This window comes from Falco biarmicus, chromosome 8 (genome assembly GCF_023638135.1).
Source record: "Falco biarmicus isolate bFalBia1 chromosome 8, bFalBia1.pri, whole genome shotgun sequence".
NCBI classification, from domain to species: domain Eukaryota; kingdom Metazoa; phylum Chordata; class Aves; order Falconiformes; family Falconidae; genus Falco; species Falco biarmicus.
Genome location: NC_079295.1, coordinates 16,483,192 through 16,509,817, shown reverse-complemented (window position 1 = coordinate 16,509,817; position 26,626 = coordinate 16,483,192). Strand labels below are relative to the sequence as shown.

The window sequence follows — 26,626 nt, the reverse complement described above, 5'->3', positions numbered from 1 at the left end:
CAAAGTTTTGGGGGAAATGTAATTTCTCAGTAGTCACAAAAGAGAAGGGCAATCAGGCGATGTTGCAGACTGTGTTGTTCAGCAATATGGAATTGAGAAACAAACGATGTGGGTCCTCCTCTTAACTATCTGTTAGTAGGTTTTAATAATTTTTCATGCCTGCATGTCAACAGTGCAGCTGTAAGCCCCAAGTATGCTTATATTTCTAGGCTGCTCATACCTTAAAAAAAGAAAGGGGCAGATGAAAAAAGGTCTAAGGCCAATTACCTATTGTGCTCCTCTGTCAAGATCAAAATAAAAAATCATTTTCCCCTAGAATGTTATCTACATTTAGATCTTGCAGGCAAGGATTTAACCAGAAGACAACAGGTAGAGCCTGAATTTGAAATGCTGTCACATGATTACTTCACTTTTCCTTCAATCTTTGGGTAAGATGAAGATGAGAAAAGCTGCCTCTTCTCTTAGCTTACTGAAACTTGAGGTATCATACCTTTGCGTAAGTCTACATGACAGAGGGAGATGAAATATGTTATTCAAGAGGGCCAGCTCACATGGCTGAAAAAAAATGAAAAGAAACAATAGCAAGCAGTCACAGAGAAATGGCCTATCACTCCAGGAGTCTGGCATACAATGCAAAATGCAAGACCTACTTGTGAAGGAAAGGAAAAGCACTAGAAAGCAGTGCCAAAAGTTGTCATATCAGCTGCCTCTCTGATGCAGGAAGAGTACTCTAGAATAATGGTAAATCCCCTAGGATGTATCAGGGCACTTTACCATGTCATCAATAGCAACATTCACATTTCTTCTTCCTTATTACTGTTCAGGTGCCACAAAAGCGTGCTGTCACAGCTGGATAATATCCAACTATACATTTAGAGATACAGTCTACCTCTAGCCAGCTAAAGTCAGTGTTTCTCTATATACAGGAGGACAAAATACCAATTCCATAGTTGTCAGAAGAAATGATACCCTTTGGGAAAGGTCAAACTAGCAGGTTGTGAACAATTAATTTAACAACCTTGAGACGGGGAGAACAAGCTAATTTAGAAACCTCTAAAGAGTACTGAGCTTACCACGTGCTACAGTCTGCCTTGCTGCAAGTGGCAGTGCTAAGCAGTTAGCATCCAACTGAAAAGAAACATGCAATGCTTATAAAGAATTATTCTGTGAGATGACTGAAACCTCCCTAACCTGTGTGAGTTTGTCCAGTTCCCCAAGCCAGGCCCCAAACATCTTGTCCAGATCCTGATCTTCCTTATCACTATCTTCTTCTGCACCATGGTCAAGTTCTTCATCTGATAACTGCTCCATCTGAAAAAAATAAGTTTGATTGATCATCAAATTGCATCGGTGTCTAAGAAAACTGGTGTCAGCTACTAAGTTTCTGAAAAAGTGTTCTGAAGTCAAAGCACGTCTGTCCATAAGCTTTATAAAAATTGCACACATTCACAGTTTATTATTCTGCTCACAAGTAAAGAGTTAGTGTGAAAGCTGCATTGGGTAATTACAAAGCCATTCCTGCAGCTCACTTTTGTCAGAACTATGCACAAAAAGATGAAGAACAGTCCACAACATTTAATACACCATCAGAAATCATTTCTTGCTAGCTTTGCACGTGCATTCATTGCCAGTTATTGTTGGCAAAGTCTATTGACTTTACATTACAAAAATTCAACTCCTGTCCAAGGAATTCAGCTGACCACAGTTAAGCAACACCATTCAACCCACAGGAAGTGCAGTCTCACTGCACTGCAAATAGCTGACTCTACACATCTGTAAACAGAAATGCTTAAACAGGCCACAGAGAATTCCAGCAATACATCCCATGAGGCAGTTTAAATCTTGGACGCTGTACAGATCACCTCAGTGGTACTGCACAATTTTTACCCAACAAAGAATCTCCTCCCTGGAAGCAGAGAGTCACCATTACAGCTATCAGACCCTCCTTCATTCAACAAATTTGAGTGACCAAGATAAAGACTTAAGGTCTCCAAAGGTTATCTGTTATCACCTCAAAGGAAATCCATCTTTCGTTAAACAAGCCTCTGCTCCCTTCCCCAAACATGTCCTCTAAACCCCTTACATGGAGCTAAGACACACATGCCTTCCTGGGTACATCCACACTGTTAAACTCAGGATCTGGTTCAGAATGAAAATTTACATACTCAGGGGGGAAACAACACAGGCAACAATTTGGGAGCGATCAGGCACTACAGAAGATAAATCCCAGAAATGGCCTATAGAACATCCAGAGAAATATGAGAGCAGATAGTGACCGAGAACTACATAAAAAAATTCAGTCTGCTGTAGAGCTTGGCTTGGTCAAGTCACAGGCTACATAGTAATCTGCTATATAGCTTTCAGAAAGCACCATTTTACATTTCATAGATTTAAAAGCAAACTTCTTAAATGCTAGTCTTCAGGAAAAGACAAATCTTGGTCTGAAAGCCATCACAGTGTTTCAGAGTTGAACTGATGAGGGATATTACAAAAGATTATAAAAGGTGACCTCAGAGAAAAACTGATCAATCCATTTTTGACTTTATATGACAACAGTTCATACAAAAACCCTCCATGATTTAAAAATAGCCTTTCCTTCTATTTATATATTGATTACATTTCACTTTACCTTGACAAAATAAACAGGGAACAGGAGAATTCAGAGGCGATCTACAATTCTGAGGTCAGCAGAAACCAATGCCTCCCATGGCTGCAAGATACTGCCATCCAGTTGCTCTAGGCAAAGCTGCTTCAGCTTCCTACTGAGATTTTACTTTTGTGGGAGAGCACAATGCAGCTGCTTACCTTAGAATGGGCAACAATACTAAGGCTAACCTGGCATGGCATACTGCACTGAGCAAACACTGAACAAATTCCATTCATCACTTGAATCTCATTTCTTCCAACACTTGTTTTGACTCCTGTTGAGTACTTCCAGCACTCCAGGGAAGGGAAGGAAGCTCTTCCTAAAAAGTAAGAGTGATGCCGAAATCCAAAAAATGCCAATATGCTTATGTAATAGAGCTGCATTCTTCCAACAAGACTACACCAGTTTTTATGTTCTGTAAGTCAGGCATGCCTCCCCCTGCAAAGTTTCTCTCCATGACGTCACCTGAAAGCCCTCATACAGAAACGGAGACAGCAGGGTAGCAGCAGCTCATACCCTGCCTGAACTCCCGCAAAACAGAAGCTGTTCCACTCCCATGACCCTTCAAAAGCTTTGCTTTACTACTCCTTAGGCTTTTACATGGACCAGAAATATTGTAAATTCAAGACAAAACACATTTATACCTAAGGTAACATGGTCAAACTGCTGCAGCTGTTCACATTTGACAACACAGCATTTCTCAATGTCTAGATACACTTGAAGTAAAGGATTTTTATTTGAAGGCTAAGGGAAGCTATTAAAAGTGTGCCTTAGGAAACACGACTATGAACTGGCAAATCAAATAAATGGAAACTGTGATATAAAACAGACAGAGCTCAGTATTTACAGATACTTTACACAGCTAGCCTTCCCCTCTTTTAACTGTTTTTGCCGTTTACAGTTAGATGGAACTTGTTCTGCAGTGCATTCTATGGCACTGTTCATAACTCCTTTCATTAATAGAGAAGCTTGTTCATTTTACTAATATTTCTGAGGATCTAAGCCGTGGAAAGAAACCAGAATTCTCGATTCCCCATAAACTGTTGCTTTAGCTATTTTAACTTGGCATCAGAGAGACTGCTTTAGTTCCAGTTGCTCTGAGGACAGAATTAGCAGCCTAAAGAAAACTTTTACAAGTAAAGTACTGTTGTGTCAGCAAGTCTGGCACTAAACCTTGCAGTATGTGCCAACTCCTTGTAGTCCCCACCCAAGCTTCCTAATGTCAGCTGCATTTCCTATGAGCCTGTCAACATTTGCGTGCAAAAGGCACACAGAGGGTAGTGTCTCACTTAAGAAACAGCTAATATTAACTTGCTAGTTCTGTAACAGGGATCTCTCTTAGCACAAGCTCCACTGGAAAGAGATATCCCAAAGGACATTAATTAAAGGATTAATTCAATAAATTAAGGCAGAGATAAAATGCTCAGTTAACAGTATCTGCGCTTTTTGACGTAACTCAAAAAAGAGTGCACATTCCAATTAAAAAACCAGAAAATGACTGTAAAAAGGAAAATTTCATTCTCACTGTTGTTGATGACAGCAAATACACATCATACTTTTGCAAATTATAGAAGTTATTACACCTTTCTATGGCTACGACATTTTTATTTGTAACAAGAAAGAAAAATGGCCTAAGTTGGGAGGGTGGGGGTGTGTTTTCTTGTGTTTTTGGGGGGATTTGTTTGGTTTTTTAAAGGACTTAACTAGAACTAAATTATATCTAAGCAATGGGAAAGGAATAATTGTTCTAGTGTGACACCACAAGGTCACTTACATTCCTAAAGCATTTGCAGGGTAGCAGAGTTTAAGTAGCCGTTGCTTCTGCTGAGCTCATACCAGGTGAAGTGCCAAAGTAATTTTAGGATTCAAGTCATTTTTCAAAACTTCACCTTCCATTCTGTTCAAGTGCATGTCACAATAGAACTTAATGAAAAGGAGCAGCAGCATTCTGGGATGCCTGGATAAAACAGGGTACCAACATGGTATGGTCTTCCATATGCAGACAAGGCTTCCTGCCCTGAAGTGTGGTCTCTGTACTATTCCATCATCCACTATGGACTGCATCCGTTGACTTTAGCTGTTTGAAATGCTGTTTAAACAGGCAGACCCGTAATCACTGTAAGTCAACTGTCTAGTTCTCAAAGCAGATCATTAGATTTGTTCACATTTAAATGCATGAAGCACAAAATTCTACTATTAATGTGTGAAAAAATACAGAGTCACCAGTTGCAACATTTAATCATAACCTACTACTTTAATTACGTTGTAATTAAAAAACCTTACCAGAAATGTAGAAAAAAAGAAAAACATTTACTCTTTCAAGCTGATTCTTATGCAAGCCATTGTAGCTCTTAGTATGCCAGGACAAGCATGAAATGATGTGATATCAAAACACATGAGGGAAGATGAAAAGCTCAAAAACAATGCTTCAAATGTACCATTTTAACATTTTCAAGAAAAGACACCATCACAGAATGTAACAAACTGCTGTCATCAGAAAGCAAAAGGTCTAGGACAGAGGTAAGTTACAATCAAAAGTGTCTTTCACCAAGATCCTATTCTGCAGACCTGCACTTTGAGACAGTAGCTCCTACCTTAAATCAATCTAGTTCAAGACAAAAGGAAATTTTATTATAGTAACAGTATTTCCTTATAATGAAAACACTCTGCACTGAAAAAAAAGTAGGTGTAAAAGAACCATTGCAAGATTTGTCTATACCACCCTTAATGATGGAAAGATTATCAGAGAAAGAAAAACAGAATTCTGAGTCCAAACGGAAACACCAATATGCTTAAAGGGTCAGCAACAAGAATGTGTTTATTCACTTTAATTTCAGAAGCACTGTAGTAAGCATTTTGAACTAGAGATGCTCAAGTATGTTCAAAGGGAACTGACAGCATAAAACCCCAAAATGAAAACAAACCATCTTTCTTTCAGGCAACTTATGTTTTCACCCCCAGTCTTTCTTATTATTTGAATACAAGCTTGGTCAAGCTCATACTTGTTACTGAACTCAGGACTTTCTTCCTAAAAACAACTATGGAATTCGTTACAAATCTGTTTTAGGGGTGCAGCACACAATACACAAACGTTCAAAACACCATCTGAACAAGTATTTGGATTTAGATTTCTGCAATTTAAAATCTAGCCTCAAGACCCAAAAGGAACTATACGGCATACTCTGGTTTAGAAAACATACTTTGTTTGAAGCTGGTTTGGAAATGGAGTCCTTCCATTTGTGATCATCCATGTGTCATCATGCCAGTGTTCATTTCTGTTTAAGAAGTTGTGTATGACAGAACACTACAGTAGCATACTGTATGAACATACAAGCATAGTGTGGACACACAAATACAAGAGTAAGATTGTAGCAGGTTTTCACCTCTAATACTCATCCACCTGACTGCTTAAAGAAATAAGGTTACTTAAACTGAAAAAAAATTTAAATGCTTTCACAAATGACAGCCAAAGCTCACAACCATGTTTCTACACATTTTCTCGAAGTTCTGGTAAATAATGAAAGGTAGTTTGAGCACATAAACTACTTGTTTCACATTAATACTCTGTCCACATGACAGGGACCAATTAAATCCAGCATGTTTTTCAGTAAAAAATAATAAAGTCTTATGCTATAACTGACACTAACATTTCTCCTTTGAAATTAATACTGCAGCACACTAAGCCAATGATACAGTGCAGATAATTTGCTTTAGTATTTCTATGTTTCTTCTTAATAAACACAACATATTCTGAAATTAACTACTCCTGAAAAAAATATTTGGAAAGGAATTAGAAAGTTATGAGAAGTTCTTTGTGCATTACCTAATGTCCTATAACCCAGTTAACATTAAGAGTAATCTAGATGAAAACCTGAACAAAAGAGCATTTGTTCTTTTAGTTTCAAATAGCATAGGTACTAGCTGAATACATCACAAGACTCCTACAGTACAAGAGACATTTCAACGCCTCTCAAATTCAAAACCTGAGGTACAAATCTGTCAGCCAAAAAAATAATTTTCAAAATGTCCCAAATAAAAATCTTATGTCAAGTGAAAACCTCCTTCAAAAACATTATTTTGAGCCAACTTTGAGTTTTGTTTTTCTTTTTTAAAATCATTCTTCGGGCAATAGTTTTCCAGTCTTGTAGTCACACAACAGAGAGAAAACATACTGCACGTCTGATAAAAGATAAAGCTTCAGCCACTTCAGTAAAAGTAAAGACATCTTTTATAACCAATAAGCTCATATGTTTCTGAAATTACTTAGGCAATGATTTTAGTAGTTAAAAGCCTGCATTTATGTGTTATACAAAGATAGCATCTGTTTCCACATTTTAAAAATCAAATAAAGTCTGTGCACTCTTTTGTAGCAGTTAAACAGGTAAGCCTATTTATGCAATAGGGCTTAAAATGGAAAAATACTCAATCTGTGCCTTGCACACATGAACAGATTCATATACTCAGAAGTACTGTGGGTGACCTCTTGGGGTCCTGGACAGCAGTATCCACCTACCTCAATGTAAGATCCAAGAAAGAAATAGTTGCCTCTAATGACACATCAATAGATGGAAGATAAAATTAAGGTGTATTAAGCATTCATAGTTGTTAATGTATTTCAGTACTGGGTCACTAGATTATTAAGGAATGTGACAACCTTTGATTCAAGGCTACTACCTGTTTCTTGCCCTTCTTTTTCTCCCTTCCCAACTCATTAAGCATGCTTTCTTTATATCAACGCGTTATCTGCCACAATTCAATTGATCTGTCCTGTCAAACTCAACTGTGTTCCAACTACCACGGAAGAAAGGGGCTCAGAATTACTTTGGAAAATTGACTTTAATTCCTTACTGATTTCTCAAAAAAACTAACGAGTCACAATTTAGAAACAGGGATGGCAAAACGGAATAAACATACGTTTACGCACATTGGGTTCTTTAAGCTGTTCTTCAAAATTAAATCAGGGCACACTGGACTTTTGCAGTAAATCCTAATCTTCAAAGATAGAAAGTCAAGAGCAGAACACGAAACATACAAAACTTATTCAAAACAACTGGGAAGAAAATAATTATAGAAACATTAAAAAAAGTTTTAAAAGCAATGTGCAGTTTGAACATATTTCAAGTCTTTTACTTTATATCAGGCAGCTGGCCTGGCCTGCAGAAATCCAGCAAATATGAAAACCAGGCATCCTCACTGTAAGGCCTTATTCTCTGGTTTAGCTGGGAGGCACAAAACTGGACAGACCACAACATTCTCTCCCTTACATACTGATCTGTGCAACATGCAAGAATGTATCTTTGAAACCACAAAGCAGCAATCTTTGTGTCTGAAAACGTATGTTTGGAATTGCAAACAGGTTATAGTTTCAGTAAAAGATCAATTAAAAGCTGCTGAAAGTAACAGTTAATTCAAACATACACAGCATGAGTTCTAATGCTACTCCTAAAATTAAGTACATGCCTGCACAAGACCTTCCCTTTGCCTCTAGCTGTTTGTCTTTTAAGCCCAAACAACCACCTTCTCACTAAGTTCTTTAAAATATTTTTCTTTACATTATCTGTAAGTTTGTAATATAAACATTTATAGTGACACAAGTGAACACATAACTTACATAAATGTTAGCAACTGCTAATAAAACAATTCTCTGAAAAAGCAACTGGAAGAAGAAAAAACCTCTTAATCGGGTATCAGATGATAACATCAAAGCAAATTGTCTCACTGTTTGTGGAATCCCCAAATTACATCAGTGCCGTACACAGTAAATGCGGGTTTTCTAAAACTCTGCGCTGTTCATGAGAGCACTGCTATGCCTTTGGGATTATAACAGGCTGTTCAAGAACTACGCCCAAAGATTCTAACCAGGAAAGTCAAACATACCACAGCTGCTCCCTGGTCTTCCATAGATTCAGAACCAAATCTTTAGAATGAAGCAGACCATGTGTTAAGCAGGGATATGACAACACAGTACTCCTCACAGACCATACAAATATGAAAGAATAAAGCTCTTTTTGGCTAGCAGCATAAAGAAATAGAAAAACGTAATTCTACATATTCACATCCACTGCAGCTACCGACTCCCTTTGTATTTAATCGAAACTTGTACACTCCCTCTCTAAGTTTAGTTGACACAAGCACCCACAACTTCCTGAAATAAACAAACTGAAGATACCAGAATGTTTACTTCATCATCTTGATTTCTAACAAACAATGGGAAATGCTTCTGATGTGCCACAGCAAAACCACCCACAGAATACCTACCCACCCACCTCTTCCTTGTTTGAAAGCTTGAAGAGAGAGGTAAAGTGCAAAGTTGGTCAAGTAGAAGTCTACCCTATATTCCACGAGGTTGGTTTCTCATTATCACTTAGGCTGTCTTTGTGTTATTATTAAAATTTATATTGACTTTAGCCTTCCATAACTGCAACCTGAATTTTTAAATTAGTCCCCACAGGGTAACTCCTTGTATATCGAAACACACTTCAAAGATCTTTCTTCCTCTAAGGCAGGGGACACACCAAAATCACTGAAACATCTACTGAAGAATCTATCTAATTGCATCTGAAATTCGTGCTGTTGAGAAGGCACACAGTAAAACCTTTATTCCCTCCAATATATTTCCGTGCCTGTCTCACATCTAGCCAAACAGATGTTGCCTTGAGAAGAAGGGGCTTTATCAATCATTGTGTCCTATTTCCTGAACCAAAATTCCAGCCAGAGTACCCAAGTGGACATTAAATTAATTCCATAAAAAGAGCATCCTAGATTACATCATGTCTCACAGTGGATTCTTTATGAAGACAACCTGAAGACAGCTCTAAAAAACTGCTTAGCCAGAGATCGTGAAAACCAAATTTGCCTTAGTTAAAATATTTAGCAAGCACAGGATAAAATATAGATGTTTGCTAAAACAATGACACTCATTAGTTGCAGGAGCCAATGTATTAGTCTTGCCAGCTAAGGCAAGAGATTTCTCAGTGTGAAAACAGACTGACATCATGAAAGCTAGGAAAATGTTTTAGATCTATATTAAAGTATAGTCTGCCTTCAGTAGGCAGAGATGTACTTAAAAACACATTAGCTCCAATTTTGCAGAATCTTCATTATGCAGTTATAACACAAACACTATTGTAGCATCTCTTCCCATTCAGTTTTAACTTTGGAATGGTGTTCAAAAAAAGAATAACAAACATTAACAAGCTGATGCAGAAAGAGAGGCAGAACTAAGTTTGCAGTAACTTCAAGAAGTGTATTTTTGTAAATAGTGGGGTTTTTTTTACCTAACCGATCTTTTTAAAATATTAGTAAGAAGTAGACAGAGGATGCATTTTGTATTATAAGTGAAACAAAAATATCTTAGAGCAGCTGCAACCTTGACAAAAGACAGCTAGACGACTACGAAACCTTCTGTTTGGACAACTTAAGCTTTATTAAACAATTTGAGAATGTACAAATTCAAAGCTTTAAGGTTAGTTATGCTTGACTCCGGACAACATATACTTTGAACGTGCTTATGACAATATTTGAAGAGTACATAAATATACAATCAAGTCAATCTCACTTACAAGTTTTTAGATAAATGGCAAATTTTGCTCAAGTAAATGATCATTAAAAAACATCTCTTCCTTACCCACTGAAGAACCACAAGTGACTCACAATGAGTTCTGCTATTTCAGCCCTGAATTTTTCTTTCAGAAGAATCCTTCCTACAAATACTTGAGATTATACTTCCTCTATGTTGCAGGCCATTAAATTTCCCCCAGGTTGAAGAAGCCTCTACAGTAAGTGAAAAATTACTAAGCAAAATAAACTTCAGATGTCTCTAAGAGGTGATTCTTGGTCCATACAAATTAGGAAAAAGAAAAGCCCTCAGCCATTTCTTACTAATTTGATCTGAGGAGCTGATGTGGAACAGATTTCAGCCAACTCTAGCCACTCGTTTGAGTACACAGCAAACAGACCATGCAAGCATCTCAGAATGAGGATTACCTACCTCAGACCACTGGGCTCCTTGCTTCGCTTTCCCAATTCTAATTATGGCCACACATTTCAGGAAAACATAACACCCCCAAATATTTAATTAATTGTGAAGGTGGGGGGTGGGGGGAAAACTATGATGAGCAGCAGCACAGCAGCACAGGGGAAGACAAACATTCCCGATCAGAGCAGGCAACTCACTTAAGTCCTGAAGCATAATATTAGACTCCATTACAGTAATTATCCTAATACACTACAGAGCTGCAAATGAGATGAGATCACTAAGGGCAATGTACACAATCCTGTTGTCCCCAGAGTACACAAAGGAAGTGGACAAGAGATCCAGAAGTGTACATCCCCATCACACACATCCCCATCAGCCAACCTGATGCTCCACTAAAGCTTATACAAAACTTTTAGAAAAGGAAATTAAGAACTTGGATGTCTGAACTTCTACTGAAACTTCCCAAGGGCTTAATGATTCAAGTAAAAATGCAAACCTTTAACATCTTTGTGTGCATTTATCATCAAAATTACACCAGCCATGTTGGAAGAATGAAAGAAGGAAGATTTCCATTTTACAGATAAGGGCCAAGGCAAGGAACACAAAGCAAACTGCTCACAGTTTGGGAAGACAGAACAAGGAAAACTGACTACATCCATAAATGTATCTTCAGCAACATTCTGCATGTAAAAACAGAACATAAAACCTAACTAAAAATGCACAGAAACACGCATGGTATTTTACATAACCAGTAAACAGATTCTGTTTTGCAGTGAAGACATTTTCAGACATACTACTAGCAACAGTCCAAATGATGATCCAAAATGTCTAACACATTTTTCAAATAAAATGGCACACAAATCTGCAATGTCTCATTTGGCTCTCTTTTCTCTATAGCTGTTAATGTTGACTGAATTATAATAGAAGAAAAAACAATACAAAAAAACCCCAAGCAATACCAAAACCAAATCAAGGCTGTCTTATTATGTACGAGGGCCACATAACAGCCTTCAAAAGAAGGATTCAACTAAGACATGCGAAACATCTTTTTGTGAACTACTTTCCTCCCTCTCAGACATAAACAGCTCCATTCCTGTCCTTGCTGTTCAAAATGCAGGTTGCATTGACTATTCTATTTGCAGGCAATGCAAAAAGAGGTATTTTATGTCCGCACGATTGGTAAGGAAACCTAGCAAATAGGAAGCTTAATTCAGGATCGGCAGGTGACTGAATCAAAATGCATGAAACCGCATGAAGGGATGTGGACTCTGTAGGAAGGGATGACTCAAACGATACGTGAGAAGAGACACAGCACGAAAGTACGCCTTTGTATACCTCCATAGTTAAAACTTAACGGGCACTGAAAAACACTTGTCTGCTGCATTAAGGAAACCACTTTACTACCAACACTAAACTAAGCCCTAATTTAATAATGCAACAGAAGCAGGTGAGACTAGCCTGTGCACAGGTGCTATACATTCATGCCATGCTGGCCACTCCCTGGCTCCACAGGTACCCAACCTACCACACTGCCCTGTGGATCTTCTCTTCAAATCCATAAAAGCACTAGAAGTCACAATGTATAATTTTTATGAGCTTACTTGCCTCTTGCAACTTCATCCATTCCAGAAAAGATTACGTAGCCTCTCTACCTCATCAGCAAACTAAGAATAGCATGAATTTTGTTATAATTTTTGGCCTTATACATAGATCTCAGGAAATACCCAAATATTCTTGTAGCTGTGGCCCAGTAATAACAATCACCAGCTAACAGCAGCACTTTTAGGCTCACCTTGCACTTGGGAAGGGAAGAAGCACTTGCCAACCAGTCACTGTAAAATTCACATCCCTTTATACACCAGCCTGCTGTGCCTGTAACACGGTCTTTTTGCACCAGGAAGAACAACTCAAATATATTCACTTTTACACCTATATTAGGCTGTCTTTCAACTATAAGAAAGCAAAATAAAGCAAGTAGCTGCCAACTACCTGTAAAATCTGGACATCTTAACAGTGCTTATAAAAGCCTGTAAACACGAAGGATAAAACCAAGCAGGAGGGAGGTGTAAGAAAATTTAGGTCATAGGTCAAATTACAATGCAGGTGAGAGTATTTCCTTATAAGACCCTGAGCTACTCGATGCTTTAGTACAGTTAAAAACTAGTTTTTGCTTCAAGGGACCCTCTCAAAGGTTGAAAATAATCATTACGCCAATGTTCTCTGAAGATACCACACCAGACACTGGCAATCTTATGATGTGGGTGCCATCTAGACTTAGAAGCAGCTGCCAAATCCCTTTCAACAAGGACCTAGTGACAGCCTATGAACCATGGTTCAAAAAAATGGAAGAGCAGTGCTTTAGCTGTGATAAATAAACTTCTAAAAAACCTGAAATTCTTCACAGGCTGCTTTATATAAACTTTTGTATCAGGGTATGTATTCTTTACACCAACCTCAGCTGCAACAAAGTTGATTTAGGATTTCTGGTAAGAATTAAGATTACATTGTGAAGAGCTGCATTTCACTATAGCTGGAACTACCATCTCCAGGAAGAAAAAAAAAATACAACTGTGTATTTTTCAGAAAACTGACAAATGAGTGTTTGCTACACCTGAAGTACATAGATGCTTCATTCTGAGCATTTATGAGTCAACACATTTTGTTGTTTATAGCTAGCCATTACAAAACTGCACAACCTTAAGAAACACCACTTGAAAAAAAGTGTTTAGAGGATGAGTGGGGAAATAATCTTTTGGCTGGAAAATTACCAAAGAGGGAAAAACCATATTCAATTTAGAAGACACCTGATTTACTTTAAACCCACTCCTAAAAAGCCGAGCAGAACACCACCACCGGCTTAAACAAAAAATAAACTTTATCTAAACAACAGACTACCCTGGCTCAATTAATTTTACATTTTAAGCCACTAGTGAGACCAGATTTAAGTATTTAAATCGGCAGTCATCTTTCATCCTCCAACTTCACTGCAAACTGCAAGCAGGGACATGAAACCCCTCTCTACCTCCATGACTCTTTCTCATCACCAACCTCTACACAGAAGAATGTGTGTCTACTGAGGTGTCAGGCAGATGAGGAACCACTGTGATGGAGGAAAAAAACCTAGACATACAGCACTGCATCATGATGTTACCAGAAAAGAAAGAAGGACTATGTAAGGAGAGGTTTTTCCATGGAAAAGCTGTGCCTTGTGGGAGGCCTGGAAGGATTGCATAGAGGAGGAGCCTTGTGAGTCTAGGAGAAAGAGCGATGTGGGGCACTGGACAGAGATAAGTCCTGGCAGTCGAGACTGGAAAAAAAGACTGGAAGTTAGCAGGAATGGAACAGTTTTTATGACAGGAATGGGGAAGGGATCATTTGACAGTAAACCAACACTGCTCACTAGCTACTGAAGTGAGGCACGTGGGATGAAGGGGCCTTTGCCACACAATGAGATTTGGGAGCAACTATGTGGCATGAAAAGGAGAAAGTACAGACAAGTTTGGCATGATATGGACGTAGGTGGAAAAACATGTTTATGAATCTCACAACTGAAGGAGAACCGCTGCTTTGAAAGAATACTTTATCAGCATCTTCCCTTAGGTCTTGCAGGTGATAAGACACAATTTCAGATCCCCATAAACCTCACATGCAATAGCAAGACAGAAAGCCAACTTCCTGCTGCATAAATTGCAACTCACCATTTTACTTGATATAGGAAGAATCCAAGTTGTATTTTGACAACCTTAACAGGCAAGAAAAAAAAAACAACACACCCTTGAAGGAAGTCCTACAATTGCACAGCTCTTCTTCCCATACTTGCTCTTTTTCTCCTCAAAAAGTAAGAGAAGCACCATTCCAGAAGTGATCTCAATCCACAAAGCAACTTCTGAGACACACCTGGTTGAGCAGGGTGCCAAAGCCTGTAACAATTCCACCAGCTGCACAAGGCGCTGAAGATGAGAGAGTCCGTGAGCAGATATAAAAAGGCATGTTCATCACTGATGGTTGAAAATACAATTTAAACCTTGTTTGCGATTTTAGCAGAATGTCACTGAAAAACTCTCTCCAAAGTTTCTAAAAGAGAGAGAAAATTGACAATATTTCACCCTGCATTTTTTACTTTTTAAGATCATCTTCACTTGGGATTTTGCTTCTGCTGTGAATTCAACTTCTACTGTGAATGCAACATTCTTTCTCTGGAAGATATTATCTTAAACCAAGAAGTCCACATAATAACTCAAACCAGTACCAGCAATTTGAGGTACAGAGCTATGAAATCCATCACAGACTGCTAACAGGAATCTAAGCATTGCCTACCAAGCACTGACCTTAACGTCTAGTTTATAAGCCTCCTGAAACTCATTAAACAAATTTTTTAAAATGAATTTTTTATACTTAAGATGTGCTCTAAAGATATATGTTCTTACTGAAAATCTGCATTACTTAAGCTTCTAAATAAATCTTGGCAGCAGAGAGTGAGGGAGGAAAGGGATGAAAAACACGTAAGTTCTGGACTCTATTCCCTGGAAAAATGCACTTAAAGCAAGAAAGCAGCCTCAACAAAAAAGTTTTGTTGTCAAAGGCTAGAGCAGTCTAAAAAGCCAGTTAAGCACCCACCAATGCATACCAAAAGGACTTTACCTAGAATTTAACTGTAGAGATTAATCTATAAATATTTAACACAGAATCAATGTTTTAAAGCACGTATTCCTGAAGAAGTAAGAAAATCAGCAAAAAGGAAAAAGTGTAAGTCATGCCACTAAGGAAGTGAACACAAAATTTCTATACAGTAGAACAACCATGGAAGACAAGGCTGACAGCTGGGTCTTGTTAAAGAAGGATTTTAAACAGAAGGATTTAAAATCATGGGATTAGACCAGCATTCCTATGAAACACTGTTCAGATCCTAAGCTGCAGAGGCCTTGTCTAAACAGCTCAGCACCTGAGTCACATAAACAACTACTGTAAAGTCTGCTGCCACCACGCTTGGTAGCTTTGTGAATGGAACTTTTCTTGCATATGAAAACTACCTACAGTAGAGTGCTTTACTACTGCAACTTGGGGGGGGGGGGGGGAGGGCACGTGGAAAATCAATCCAGTGAGTCAACAGACTCCATACTGCCACTCATGAACATAATTTTCAGTGTTTTTTTCAAAATGTTTCTTGAGCACAGCTAATTCTCCCCAAAACTTTTAAACTCATGTTTTTTTTAATTCAGTAAATGATAATCATAAGCAGCTGGCTGAGTGCAGCTATTATACACACAGACATACATACACTGTGCGTTATGTTCTACATTACATTTATATTGAGCTTATTATAAACACACTTGGAAGTTCTGTCACTCAGTATTCAATTATTCTTGCTTCCCATCTAAGTTTGATGGGAATCAAATGGTAAATCAAATGGTAAATCAACAAACCAAGGTAAAACAGCTTTAGATTATGAGAAAAAAAGAACACCAAAGGCTGACTAAAATAATTTTAAAGTCTACAAAAAAAGCTTTTTAAAAGTCACAATTTTTAGATCAGACTGATACAATTTATGGCTAGTTTTAAAGCCATCTGAAAGTAACATGGGTACTTGCTTTCCATGCAATTATTTTTTTGTTTAATACAAAAAGTAAATGGGCCTTTTTAAACTTCTTAGCAAGGGTCACACTGACTGAAAAATGCTGCACAGTAGTCTCATTTCCATGCTAAGAAACACAAGTTCATAGGGACAGGAATGAGATATTCCATGGCACTCAGGAGTCTGGGGGACAGATACTCTCCTATGACAACTGAACTGTGAACACATCAAGACTCCCTGCGGCTTTCGAGAAGTTAAGAATGGTACTCTACAGGATGGCTCATGGGCTTCACCACACAGCACCTTCCCACAGAATCCTCAGCAGCAAAATGCAGGATTATTTCTTTTAATAGCAACTGCCCTTTGACTGCGATCCTTCCTGGCAGCCACAGAGCCTCTCGTCCATCACGCTGGGTTTATATAGAACATGCTGCTTAGTAAAAAGTCATAGGTGAATTCAGCTTGTCCATTTCTCTAGATAGGGGCATGACTTCAAAACTAATGAATAAAGAGAAACTGTAAAGTTATCTTTCTATTCCAGAGCCAACTTTCTACAGTCCCTTCCAAAGGGACAAACACTGGAAAAATGTTTCTACAAGCTTTCCAGATGCTTTTTTTTTTTTTTTTTAAGCTCCTGTTCCTACTGTTTAGAACAATCACTTATACATTGAAGCTTGAGCCAGCCTGGTACCTACCTCACTGCTGTCAAGAAAAGGAAGGACTCTCCCTCCATCCACTAGCACTTTACTCCAGAACATCACTGAGCCAGCTCAACCTCCTAAACCACCAGAAAACTCACTCAACACTCCAAACACCCAAAAAAAAAATATCTTTCTGCTGGGTTAGCAAGCAGAAATAGCTTACCCTTTGACTGGACAAATACTAGAGCCTACACATTCTTTTGTGTTCATACCACACAGCTGGGAGAAAGGACAAAGAAAGAAACTGGGACCTCCCCTTTCTGACAGCAGCATGTCCACCTGTAACTTGCAACTCTGCTTTTAGTTCACAGTGTACTACAAAAAATACAAACACATGGCTTACATTCTTAAGTTCACAATGAATAGAAAAGGCTACCTTACCAATTAGTACAGAGAAAGTGTCAAATGCCACCTGCTGTAGGGCATACACAAGCACATATGCACAACATTGAAAAACAGTTATAATTTTACTGCATTTGCATATCTTTACATTAAAAGCAGGTGTTTTACCAAATCAGTAAAATTACTTCAGCTACAAACATATTTAAAGCTGTACTTTTCATTACAAGCATTTAATGCTTTAGTGCTTTTAAGATATCAAGTTAACCCCTAGACAACACTGTATTTAAACAGAAGTTGGAACAATTGAGGGGATGGGAGGGAAAGCTGAGCATTACCATCCAGAAATACATTCATAATTCTGAATTCAGAAAGCCTGCAGCATTACCTCTGTAGCACTAAGGCACAAGATACAGCACGGGTATGCTGTGTTTTCATTACAGAAAGCTCTCAAATTAGACGCTGAACACAGAAATGGCATTTTCCCTGTTGCACTTTTTCATTTACTGTTTACAAGCATTGGTCAGACTTTTCTGGAACCTAAAAATTTATCTCACAAGCTCAGGATTTGGCATATATCTGTGGAATTGACTTCAGAACCAGCCCAAAGACAACACATATAAGCACATCTGTGCTTGAAAGTATGTATGTGGGTATAAATATAAAAAGTTAAAAATATAATTTATAAAATAATAAAACCCTTGCCAATGTAGGTTACTTATTCACTAGAGTAGTTCGTAGGTATTGACAATATTGAAACGTTTGTGCAGGAGCAAAGGCACAGCTCCGTTAAAATGCATCACAGAACTGATGACATAAGGGTACAAATGAATACTTGTTGCAATACCAATTCCACTAAAGTAAAATTTAAAAGGAGGGGTTTACATTTTAACAGGCCTGTATACGTAGCAGTTTTCCCAAAATATCAGGAACAAATGAGACAGTCTTTCCTTAGATGTAAATTCTCCTTTGCTACATGAAACCTTATGAAGAAACGGCATGAACCTGGAACAGAGGAAGTTCAGACTGGACTTGAGGAAAAGGTTCTTCACTGAGGGAGTGGTGGGTTACTGAAACAGGCTCCCCAGTAAAGTGGTTACAGCACCAAGCCTGTCAGAGCTCCAGGAGCATCTGGACGATGCTCTTAAGTCATATGATTTAGTTTTAGAGGGAGCTGGACTCTGATCCTTATGGCTTCCTTCCAACTTGAGATATGCCATTCAGTGAGACTTGGAGAGGCTAGAGAGTTGGGCAGAGAGGAACCTAATGAAGTTCAACAAAGGCAAGCCTAAGGTCCTGCACCTTATGAAGGAAGAACCCCATGCACTAGTACAGGCTGGGGTTGATCTGCTGGAGGGCAGCTCTACGGCAAAGGACCCAAGAGTTCTGGTGCACAGCAAGTTGCTGTGAGCCAGCAGTGTGCCCTTGGGGCCAAGAAGGCCGATGGCACCCTGAGGGGCATGAGGAGGAGCGAGGCCAGCAGGGCGAGGGAGGTGATCCTCCCCCTCTGCTCTGCCCTGGTGAGGCTCATCTGGAGCGCTGTGCCCGGTGCTGGGCTCCCCGGTTCGGGAGAGACAGGGAACTGCTGCAGAGGGGCCGGCGGAGGCTACAGAGATGGCGGGGGGGAGCGGGGCATCTCCCTGGTGAGGAAAGGCTGAGGGAGCCGGGCCTGTTCAGCCTGGAGAAGAGAAGGCTGAGAGGGATCTTACCAATGTACACAAATATCTTAAGGGCGAGTGTCGGGGGGATGGGGCCGGGCTCTTTTCAGTGGTGCTCAGTGACAGGACAAGGGGCATAGGGGACAAACTGCAACACAAGAAGTTCCTCCTGAATACGGGGAAGCACTTCTTTACCCTGAGGGTGACAGCGCTGGGACAGGCTGCCCAGGGAGGCTGTGGGGTCTCCTTCTCTGGAGACATGCAAAACCCACCTGGGATGACAACTCTGTGCAACCTGCTCTATGTGAACCTGCTTTAGCAAGGGGTTGGGCTAGATGATCTCTAGAGGTCCCTTCCAGCCCTGACCATTCTGTGATATCCTATGATTCTATTAATATCTCATTTAGATACAGCTATAATTGTGCAGTTTACTGCCAATACCATGAACTTAAAGTCACTTCAATTTTTCATTGTCTGAAGCGTGCATTACCTAATTGATACAGGTTGCCTCTCCTGGAAGTGTAAGAAACATTCTGCAGTCTTCATGTAAAAATTAAGCCATGACATACAAGTTCACATTTGTTTCAAAGTTTGTATATGGCTCCATTCAGATGAGTACGCACAACCTGCCGGCACCACCAGCACGCAGCTGACTGCCTCCAATCTGCTGTGAGCAGTGAGAAAGAGAAACGCGGGTGACGAGCTTCAGGCACACAACACAGCAGCCTTCCTCCTACATTCCTTCACAACCTTCCAGACTACAGTACATGCATTATAAATCTTTACACGCTAGTAAAACTCATCTGTGTTTTGGGAGTTTGTTAGGTTCTTTTCAAAAACCAAAAAGATACAAGCATGAATGGTTAACATAACATAATATTTTCAGAAATACCTAAACTCAAATTCTTTCATAAGAATACTTGGACACAATTTAATAGTTTTTAAAAAACAGACAAACAAAAAAAAAACCAAACAAAAAACACAACTAAAAAAACCCCCCCAAAATAAACCAAAACAAAAACCCCTAAACACTCATAATTCCAAGCAAGGAATACTAAGGGCTCACAAAATTCTGTGTAATTAACTGCCAAACTAAGTCTGGAGTAACAGGCAAAGTAAGAATTTTCTAATCTTTTCCCCACATTGCCAGAGTCAAGACTGCAAAATTCCTTTGGAATGACACTTTAAAAATATCTTCTGCTAGACCTTTACTTAGTGTAAAGAGTACTTACAGGAATACTCTGTTGTAGATCCCCGAATACCTTAACTCAAAATGAACCCCTAATTTCAACTACAGACAATTTTTGGTTTTCAGTGTTTGAAATTATCTTTCTCTTATGGAAAGATGAAGAGAGACCCTGTATCGTTTCCTGGAGAAGGAAGAATGACTACTTCCCATTGTCCTTGTCCAGCACAGACGCATCTCACTAGCACACTCTCAAGGCTTCACCAACTCAAATGACATCTTGGAAATGTTTGGGATAGCAGGTGTACAGAGCTCAGTACTCAAACAAGGGTACCAGCCAGTTACACACTCAGCAGTAGCTACAGTTTCTCATAATACTCTGCACAAACAGCTTGCTGCCACTGAAAGCAGGGCCTTTGTCTTCTCAATATCTGGCTCTAAAGGTGATCACAAAACATATCTGGGTTTATTACTATTTTGTTATGTAACTGAGAATCAAACCCTTAAACTTCAGAAATCTTCAAGTAAGCAACAGTTTGTCAAAAAACAAACATTCCTGCCTCTTTTTGCCATTACACCCTAATATCAGAAGTCATCAAGGATCATTCTCTCCTGAACTCAAATGGAAAACTTACAGACGACTTTTCTCAACTAGTCAGATATTTTAATTCCTCCATCTTTCCCTGCTAGAAATGTGGTACTACAAAAATATGTTTTAAAAAAGAAAAAAAAAAACTAAACAAAAAAAAAACTTTTACAGACATATCAATGCTACAATATTGTTTAAAAAAATCTGAACCTTTCATAGATGTATTGTTTTATTAACACACATTACCTCTGTTTTTTCCTACAGAAAAGAAAGATTCATGTCCTCGTTTGAAAACAATTACATGCAACTTCTAAGCATTGGTTCAAAAAACAGGGCTAAAACCAAGCTTATACTGTAATGCATATTAAATTTACATCATGCTGAAAGAACCATGCCCTTCCCAAGGCAAAATACTACCTCAGTTTACACTATCACTGCAGCCAGTTTCAGTTCCTTTCCAAAATACTTAAGCCTGTGTCCACAAGGCTGACTGCCAGTGCTGTCATTTCCTTCAGCATAATTTGGAAAGCAGCAGGGAACATGGCTCACAACAAATGCAGGAATACCTGACCTACACAAACAAAACAGAACCTGCCGTCCACTCTGAGCCCATTTTTGAAGTCTAAGTATGCTCTATTGCAACTTAACCATAGTGAACTCCTCCCAGGATTAAGGGTATTCTGGTCAAGAATTCTCAGAGGAATATTTTCCTGCTATATATAACAAGGACAAACTCTTGTTCTAGACATACATTCTTTTGGCAGGACGAGGGGAGGAGGTTATATCTAGTTCACAGAAAATTAGGTCACCCATTTCATAAGCAAATATAAATTGCATGTTGAAGTTTGTAAGCATTTCATAGGTAGTCTTCCTCAACAAAAATTTGAAGAGATTTATCACAAATTCTACATACACCTAGATTAATTATAAATGCAGGAGGAAGGAAGTTTGTATTTATAACCTTAGTCAAACAAAAACCCCATTATATCATTTTAACAGCTGTGTAACAATTTGGCAAGCCTCAGAGTAAAGTTTTTTTCTGAACATCCCAAAAGAACAATTATTTTTGTTTCCTCAGAAACAACTTCTTTGGTATAAAGACCTCTCTAAGGATTGAGTCAGAAGAATAAACTACAGAATACAACACTAGAAGTGGAATGTGCACCACAATGACTATTTTTACTGCTAAAGCAGCTGTACTGAGTTGACCACACTGTATAAGGAATGTAATTTCTGACACTAGAAATGGTAATTACTTGGATCGCATTCACATCTTAAGGACAAGGGTTGGCAAGAAACCACTGATCTGCATTAATTTGTTGTAGCCACAATGAACCACAAAGCAGCAAAAGTAGCTATTTAAACTGTAGGTGACAGCAACCATTTAAAAAGCTACATTACAGTAAGTCTCTTAATTCATTAGCACCTCAGTATTTGAAAGCAAAATAATTACCAAGTTATGTCCGTCTATCGTGCTATGAAGAAGTTTATGCAGATGCAGAGGTCTGTGGAACATTCCATTAGCCTTCAGCTTCATTTCCTCAAATTGCAAACAGTGAGGTGTGAATTGGCTGGAAGATATTTGTAGTTTCATTTTTTGTGGAAAGGCTTATTACACTTGAATCTTAGCTCTCTATCTCAAGCTGAATTAAATCAAAAAAGCAGCATCATGAAAAGATTTACGATGAAGCTTATAAAAAACCCTATTTCATGGCTTTTATTGGTTTTCTATCTTCCTTCAGACCTCTAAACATCCATTCAGGTCTAAGTCTTGCTGGCAACTTCTTCCTATTACCTTTCCAAATGATTTATAAAGTTCTGCCGATAGGAGCTACAGCCTAACATACCTTAAAGGGCCTTCATGTAACAAATTAAAACAGGTTTACAAGCCAAAAAGGGAAATCAGTTTTGCAGAGTTACAAATTTCATTCCACTGGGAACTTCCTGCACATTCTTCCTGCATCCCAGTACATCTTGCAGTAAAGGTAGCTTATAATTGCTGAAATACACAACTAAATCCCTTATGTATAGTTATGTATTGATAACTTTTGCCAGGGAACAGGCTCAGACTGTAAAGGCATGTTGCATTTGATAGTGCCACACATCTGTTTCTATCAGCGGGAGGGGAACACTGCAATGAAATGGAGCTGCTTCTTTGGAGGTTCTAAAATCTATAGAAGCGATGGACTTCATTCATCTTCACCCTGCAGAATTAGAAATGTCATTCCATCTCAAAGATGAGGTATTACAGCTCTTACTATTAAATCACCACCTCTGCTTTTTTTTTTTTTTTTTTTTTTTCCCTTTTTCATTCACAAGAAGTGCGTTAAAGTGCATTCATACAGGTCAGGGCATCTCATCCTGTTCACTTTCATCACAGCAGATAGTTCACTTGACTAACTCTAAAGCATGCAGAGAGATGGGTAGAGAACATCTGCCTGTAGCTAGAAATACAGCTCTTTTGTCAAGGTGTCCTCTTGACATTAATCTTCCCAATCTTTCTACTCAATTGTCAAAGTAGACCTAAAAACATAAAGAAACTGGTTCCTGATCATCAAAACAAACATGGAATTAATTAGGGCAAGGTACAACTCCAGCTTTCAGCTATGATATTTCAATAAAACCAACAAAGAGTGACATCTAATTTTAAAACGGGTAGTCTAACCTACTAAAACATTTTCAGAACAAGATTTTAAGCACATCAGTCAAGAACACTTTCATCAATGTTTTTCAGGAATACTTCCAGTGATATAACAGGGCTTATGCCACATTAGACTTCAGATGGAAACGTTTCATGAGGAAAATGGGTTTTCACACGGCAGAGTTGTTTGGTTCTAAGCATAAATGAAGGAAGTTAACTTTGGGTCTTTAAGATAAATAGAAAACATAACAGAGTCCACTAAAACAGACAAGGCATCTGAATTTTCATAGTGCAGATCTCTTAGGAGAAGAATAACAGATTGAATTATGTCATTTATGACTCAGTGGCTGAAAGGATTTGACATAATTTGAAGCAACAGTTTTTAGACAGGTCAAACAATAACAAACCATCTCATAAAAAAATAAAAACATCCAGCATCATCTCAGCCATATATCTAGCCTTAACAATCTCTGGGCATTTTTGGTGCATTTAATCTCTATATACTTTTGTATAAACTGGAATATCAAGAAGTTGTTTGCCAAATTGACATTACAGGTTGAGGTAGGACAAAAATCAGACTTTAAATCAGGTCAAGGACAACCCAAATATTTAATAAAGTACATAAGAAAAGTTAGAAAAATCCCCTGTGCTTGTTGACACCACTGTGTAAAATGTTTCAGATGCCACATCCAAAATAACCTCAGGATATAACTAAAAAAACCCAACCAAACAACTAGTGAACAATGTCATGCGTAGACACAGAAATAATCCACAAGTTCAGTTCATAGGTCATGCTGCATAAGAATGAAACTCTACTCTACTGAGTTTTATGATAAAATTGTCATAAATTAGGCTTTTCCCACTGTCAAGTCCTGCAAAAGCCTTTAAACCTGCCAAAGTGACTAATTCCAATCACTTCATTATGGTACTGGAGATTTTTTGATGCAAAGCTCCTATATAGGTAAAACCAATCATCACCCCCTGTCCTGGTTTCAGCTGGAATAGAATTAATTTTCTTCTCAGTAGCTGGTGCAGTGCTGTGCTCTCACACCAAATCGAAAACAATGTTGGTAACACACTGATGGCTTTGGCTGTTGCTGGGTGATGTTTGTACTAAGTCAAGGACTTCTCAGTTTCTCAGGCCCTGCCAGCCAGAGAGCTGAAGGGGCACAAGAAACTGGGAGGGGGGGATACAGTCAGGACAGGTGACCCAAACTAGCCAGAGATATTCCATACCATATGACATCATGCTGAGTATTACACAAGCCAGGGGAAGAAGGAGGAAGGGGGGGACATTCAGAATTATGGCATTTGTCTTCCCAAGTAACTGTTACATGTGATGGAGCCCTGCTTTCCTGGAAATGGCTGAACACCTGCCTGCCCATGGGAAGTAGTGAATGAATTCCTTCTTTTGTTTTGCCTGCATATGCAGCTTTTGCTTTACTGATTAAACTGTCTTTATCCTCACCCACTAGCTTTCTCACTTTTACTCTTCCAGTCCTCCCCCACATCCCACTGTGGGGGCAGCGAGTGAGCGGCTGCGTGGGGCTTAGTCACCCGCCAGAGTTAAACAGTGACACCTCCCTCTCATGATCAAGTACTGGAAAGAACCAGAAGATCTTTCCTTCCCACCAGAAGAAAAAGGTTAAGACTGAACAGTCTGCAGGGCACAGCAGACAATCCAAGCCATTTGTATACACGAAGTCAGAAAATCAAAAGTTTCCCTGTATACATCTCCTGATTTATCTAAACAAATCAGGTCTTTTTCCAAGATGAAGTGATAGCAGAAAGAAGAAACATAGTGTTGAAGAGTCAAGAAATATTAGACTTAGAATAGTGTACTTGGGGCAATGTTACACACATACAAAAGACAGTATGCCATTTAAAATTTAATTTTACAAGTCAAAGACTGGAAAGGAAAACCTCAAAAATCTTTTTCTTAAAAAACAAAAAACGCCTCACAACAAACCAAAAAACATGAAAACATAAAAACCCAACCATGACACTCCCCATCCCTTTTCAAGTAAAGAAAAATAAATGAGAAAAGTCCTCCCTCTGCAGCAAAAAGAGAAACAAGCCCAAAAGTCAGTGGAAGAAAGTTGGAAAAGATTTCCACGTATTGCTGCTGTTGCAGTGCTAAACATCGCTGGTCACAAGGACCAAGGATGGATTCCCAGTGCTCACTGCTATCACCTTCTAGCTGCAACTGTACTTGAGAGGTCAGAAAGTAAAAAACTTTACTTTTATTTACACTAGTATACCTTTTCCACACTTGCTCATAAAAAGCACTAGAGAGGAGGCAGGTAACATTACCAACATAATCCATTACTAGGAGTCGTCAGATACTTAAGTCTCAAGAAGTCTTTAGAACGTTTCCACACAGACCATAGTTAGGTTTTACAGTTGGGCTGGGTCCTCTTTTGGATTAAATTACTTATACACAAGGCAGGTTTTAAATTGTGCTGGTGAAGAAGCAGCTTCTGTTCTCATACAGCTGTTTGGCATTGTGTTGAAAATGCTCTTTTGCATTTGACAGAAATCCTGCAACACACTTTGAAGGATGATACATATAAATAGAATAAATAAGGAAGCAATTACCTAGGCAACGTTCCCATCATACTGAAGGAAGTCATACAAAGAATTCTGTTTTACAGAAGAGAACGCTGAAGGTATGGGCCATGTTGGTTTGCTTTCCTTCTATTGTTCAATAGTATTGTAAAACCTTAACCTCACATTCTGATACTGCCTGAACATACAGCAGTGTAGCAAAAGCCTGACAAAACTCTAATCAGTGTGAAGTAAGTGTAATGACCACTCTTCAAAAGACTGGTCACCAGTGTGCACATGGAAATTTTAGTCAAGAAACTAGCCAAAACTCCTTATTTACTGGACAGCAGCTAGAACGATCAGCAGCGAATGACTCAACAAGTAGATGCTAGTAGTATACTGTAACATCGCGTCCAGCTGTTTTGCAAGAGCTGCCAGCGGACCTTCACACTTATTAAGGGAACTGACTGGCTATGGTCCCATGGCACTACCGCTGAGAATGATTACCAGGAATCAATACCTGGCTGTTAGCACTATTTCTATGTCACCATCTCTATCCATACAGAGATGAAACAGCTCCATCACAAGCCAAAGCATGCCCCACAACATCATTTATGAAGAAACACCTGTAAAAAAAGATGGTATACATCCTAAAACCTTGTTTATTCCTGGTCTCACCATTTAATCTGACATCACAACCTTCTCTCAGAAAAAAAACAATTAAAAGAGCAATACATCTGTGGAAACATTCACAGCCTTCTGCACTAA

General features: G+C 38.8%; 1 protein-coding gene across 1 annotated transcript in view; it reads right to left on the bottom strand.

Annotated features, from left to right (window-relative positions):
* RAPH1 (Ras association (RalGDS/AF-6) and pleckstrin homology domains 1) overlaps positions 1 to 26,626 on the bottom strand; it is a 97,656-nt gene that overhangs the window by 59,164 nt on the left and 11,866 nt on the right. Inside the window, 1 exon segment of the mRNA XM_056350486.1 lies at positions 1,192 to 1,311. Within this exon segment, the coding sequence (XP_056206461.1) occupies positions 1,192 to 1,311 (120 nt within the window).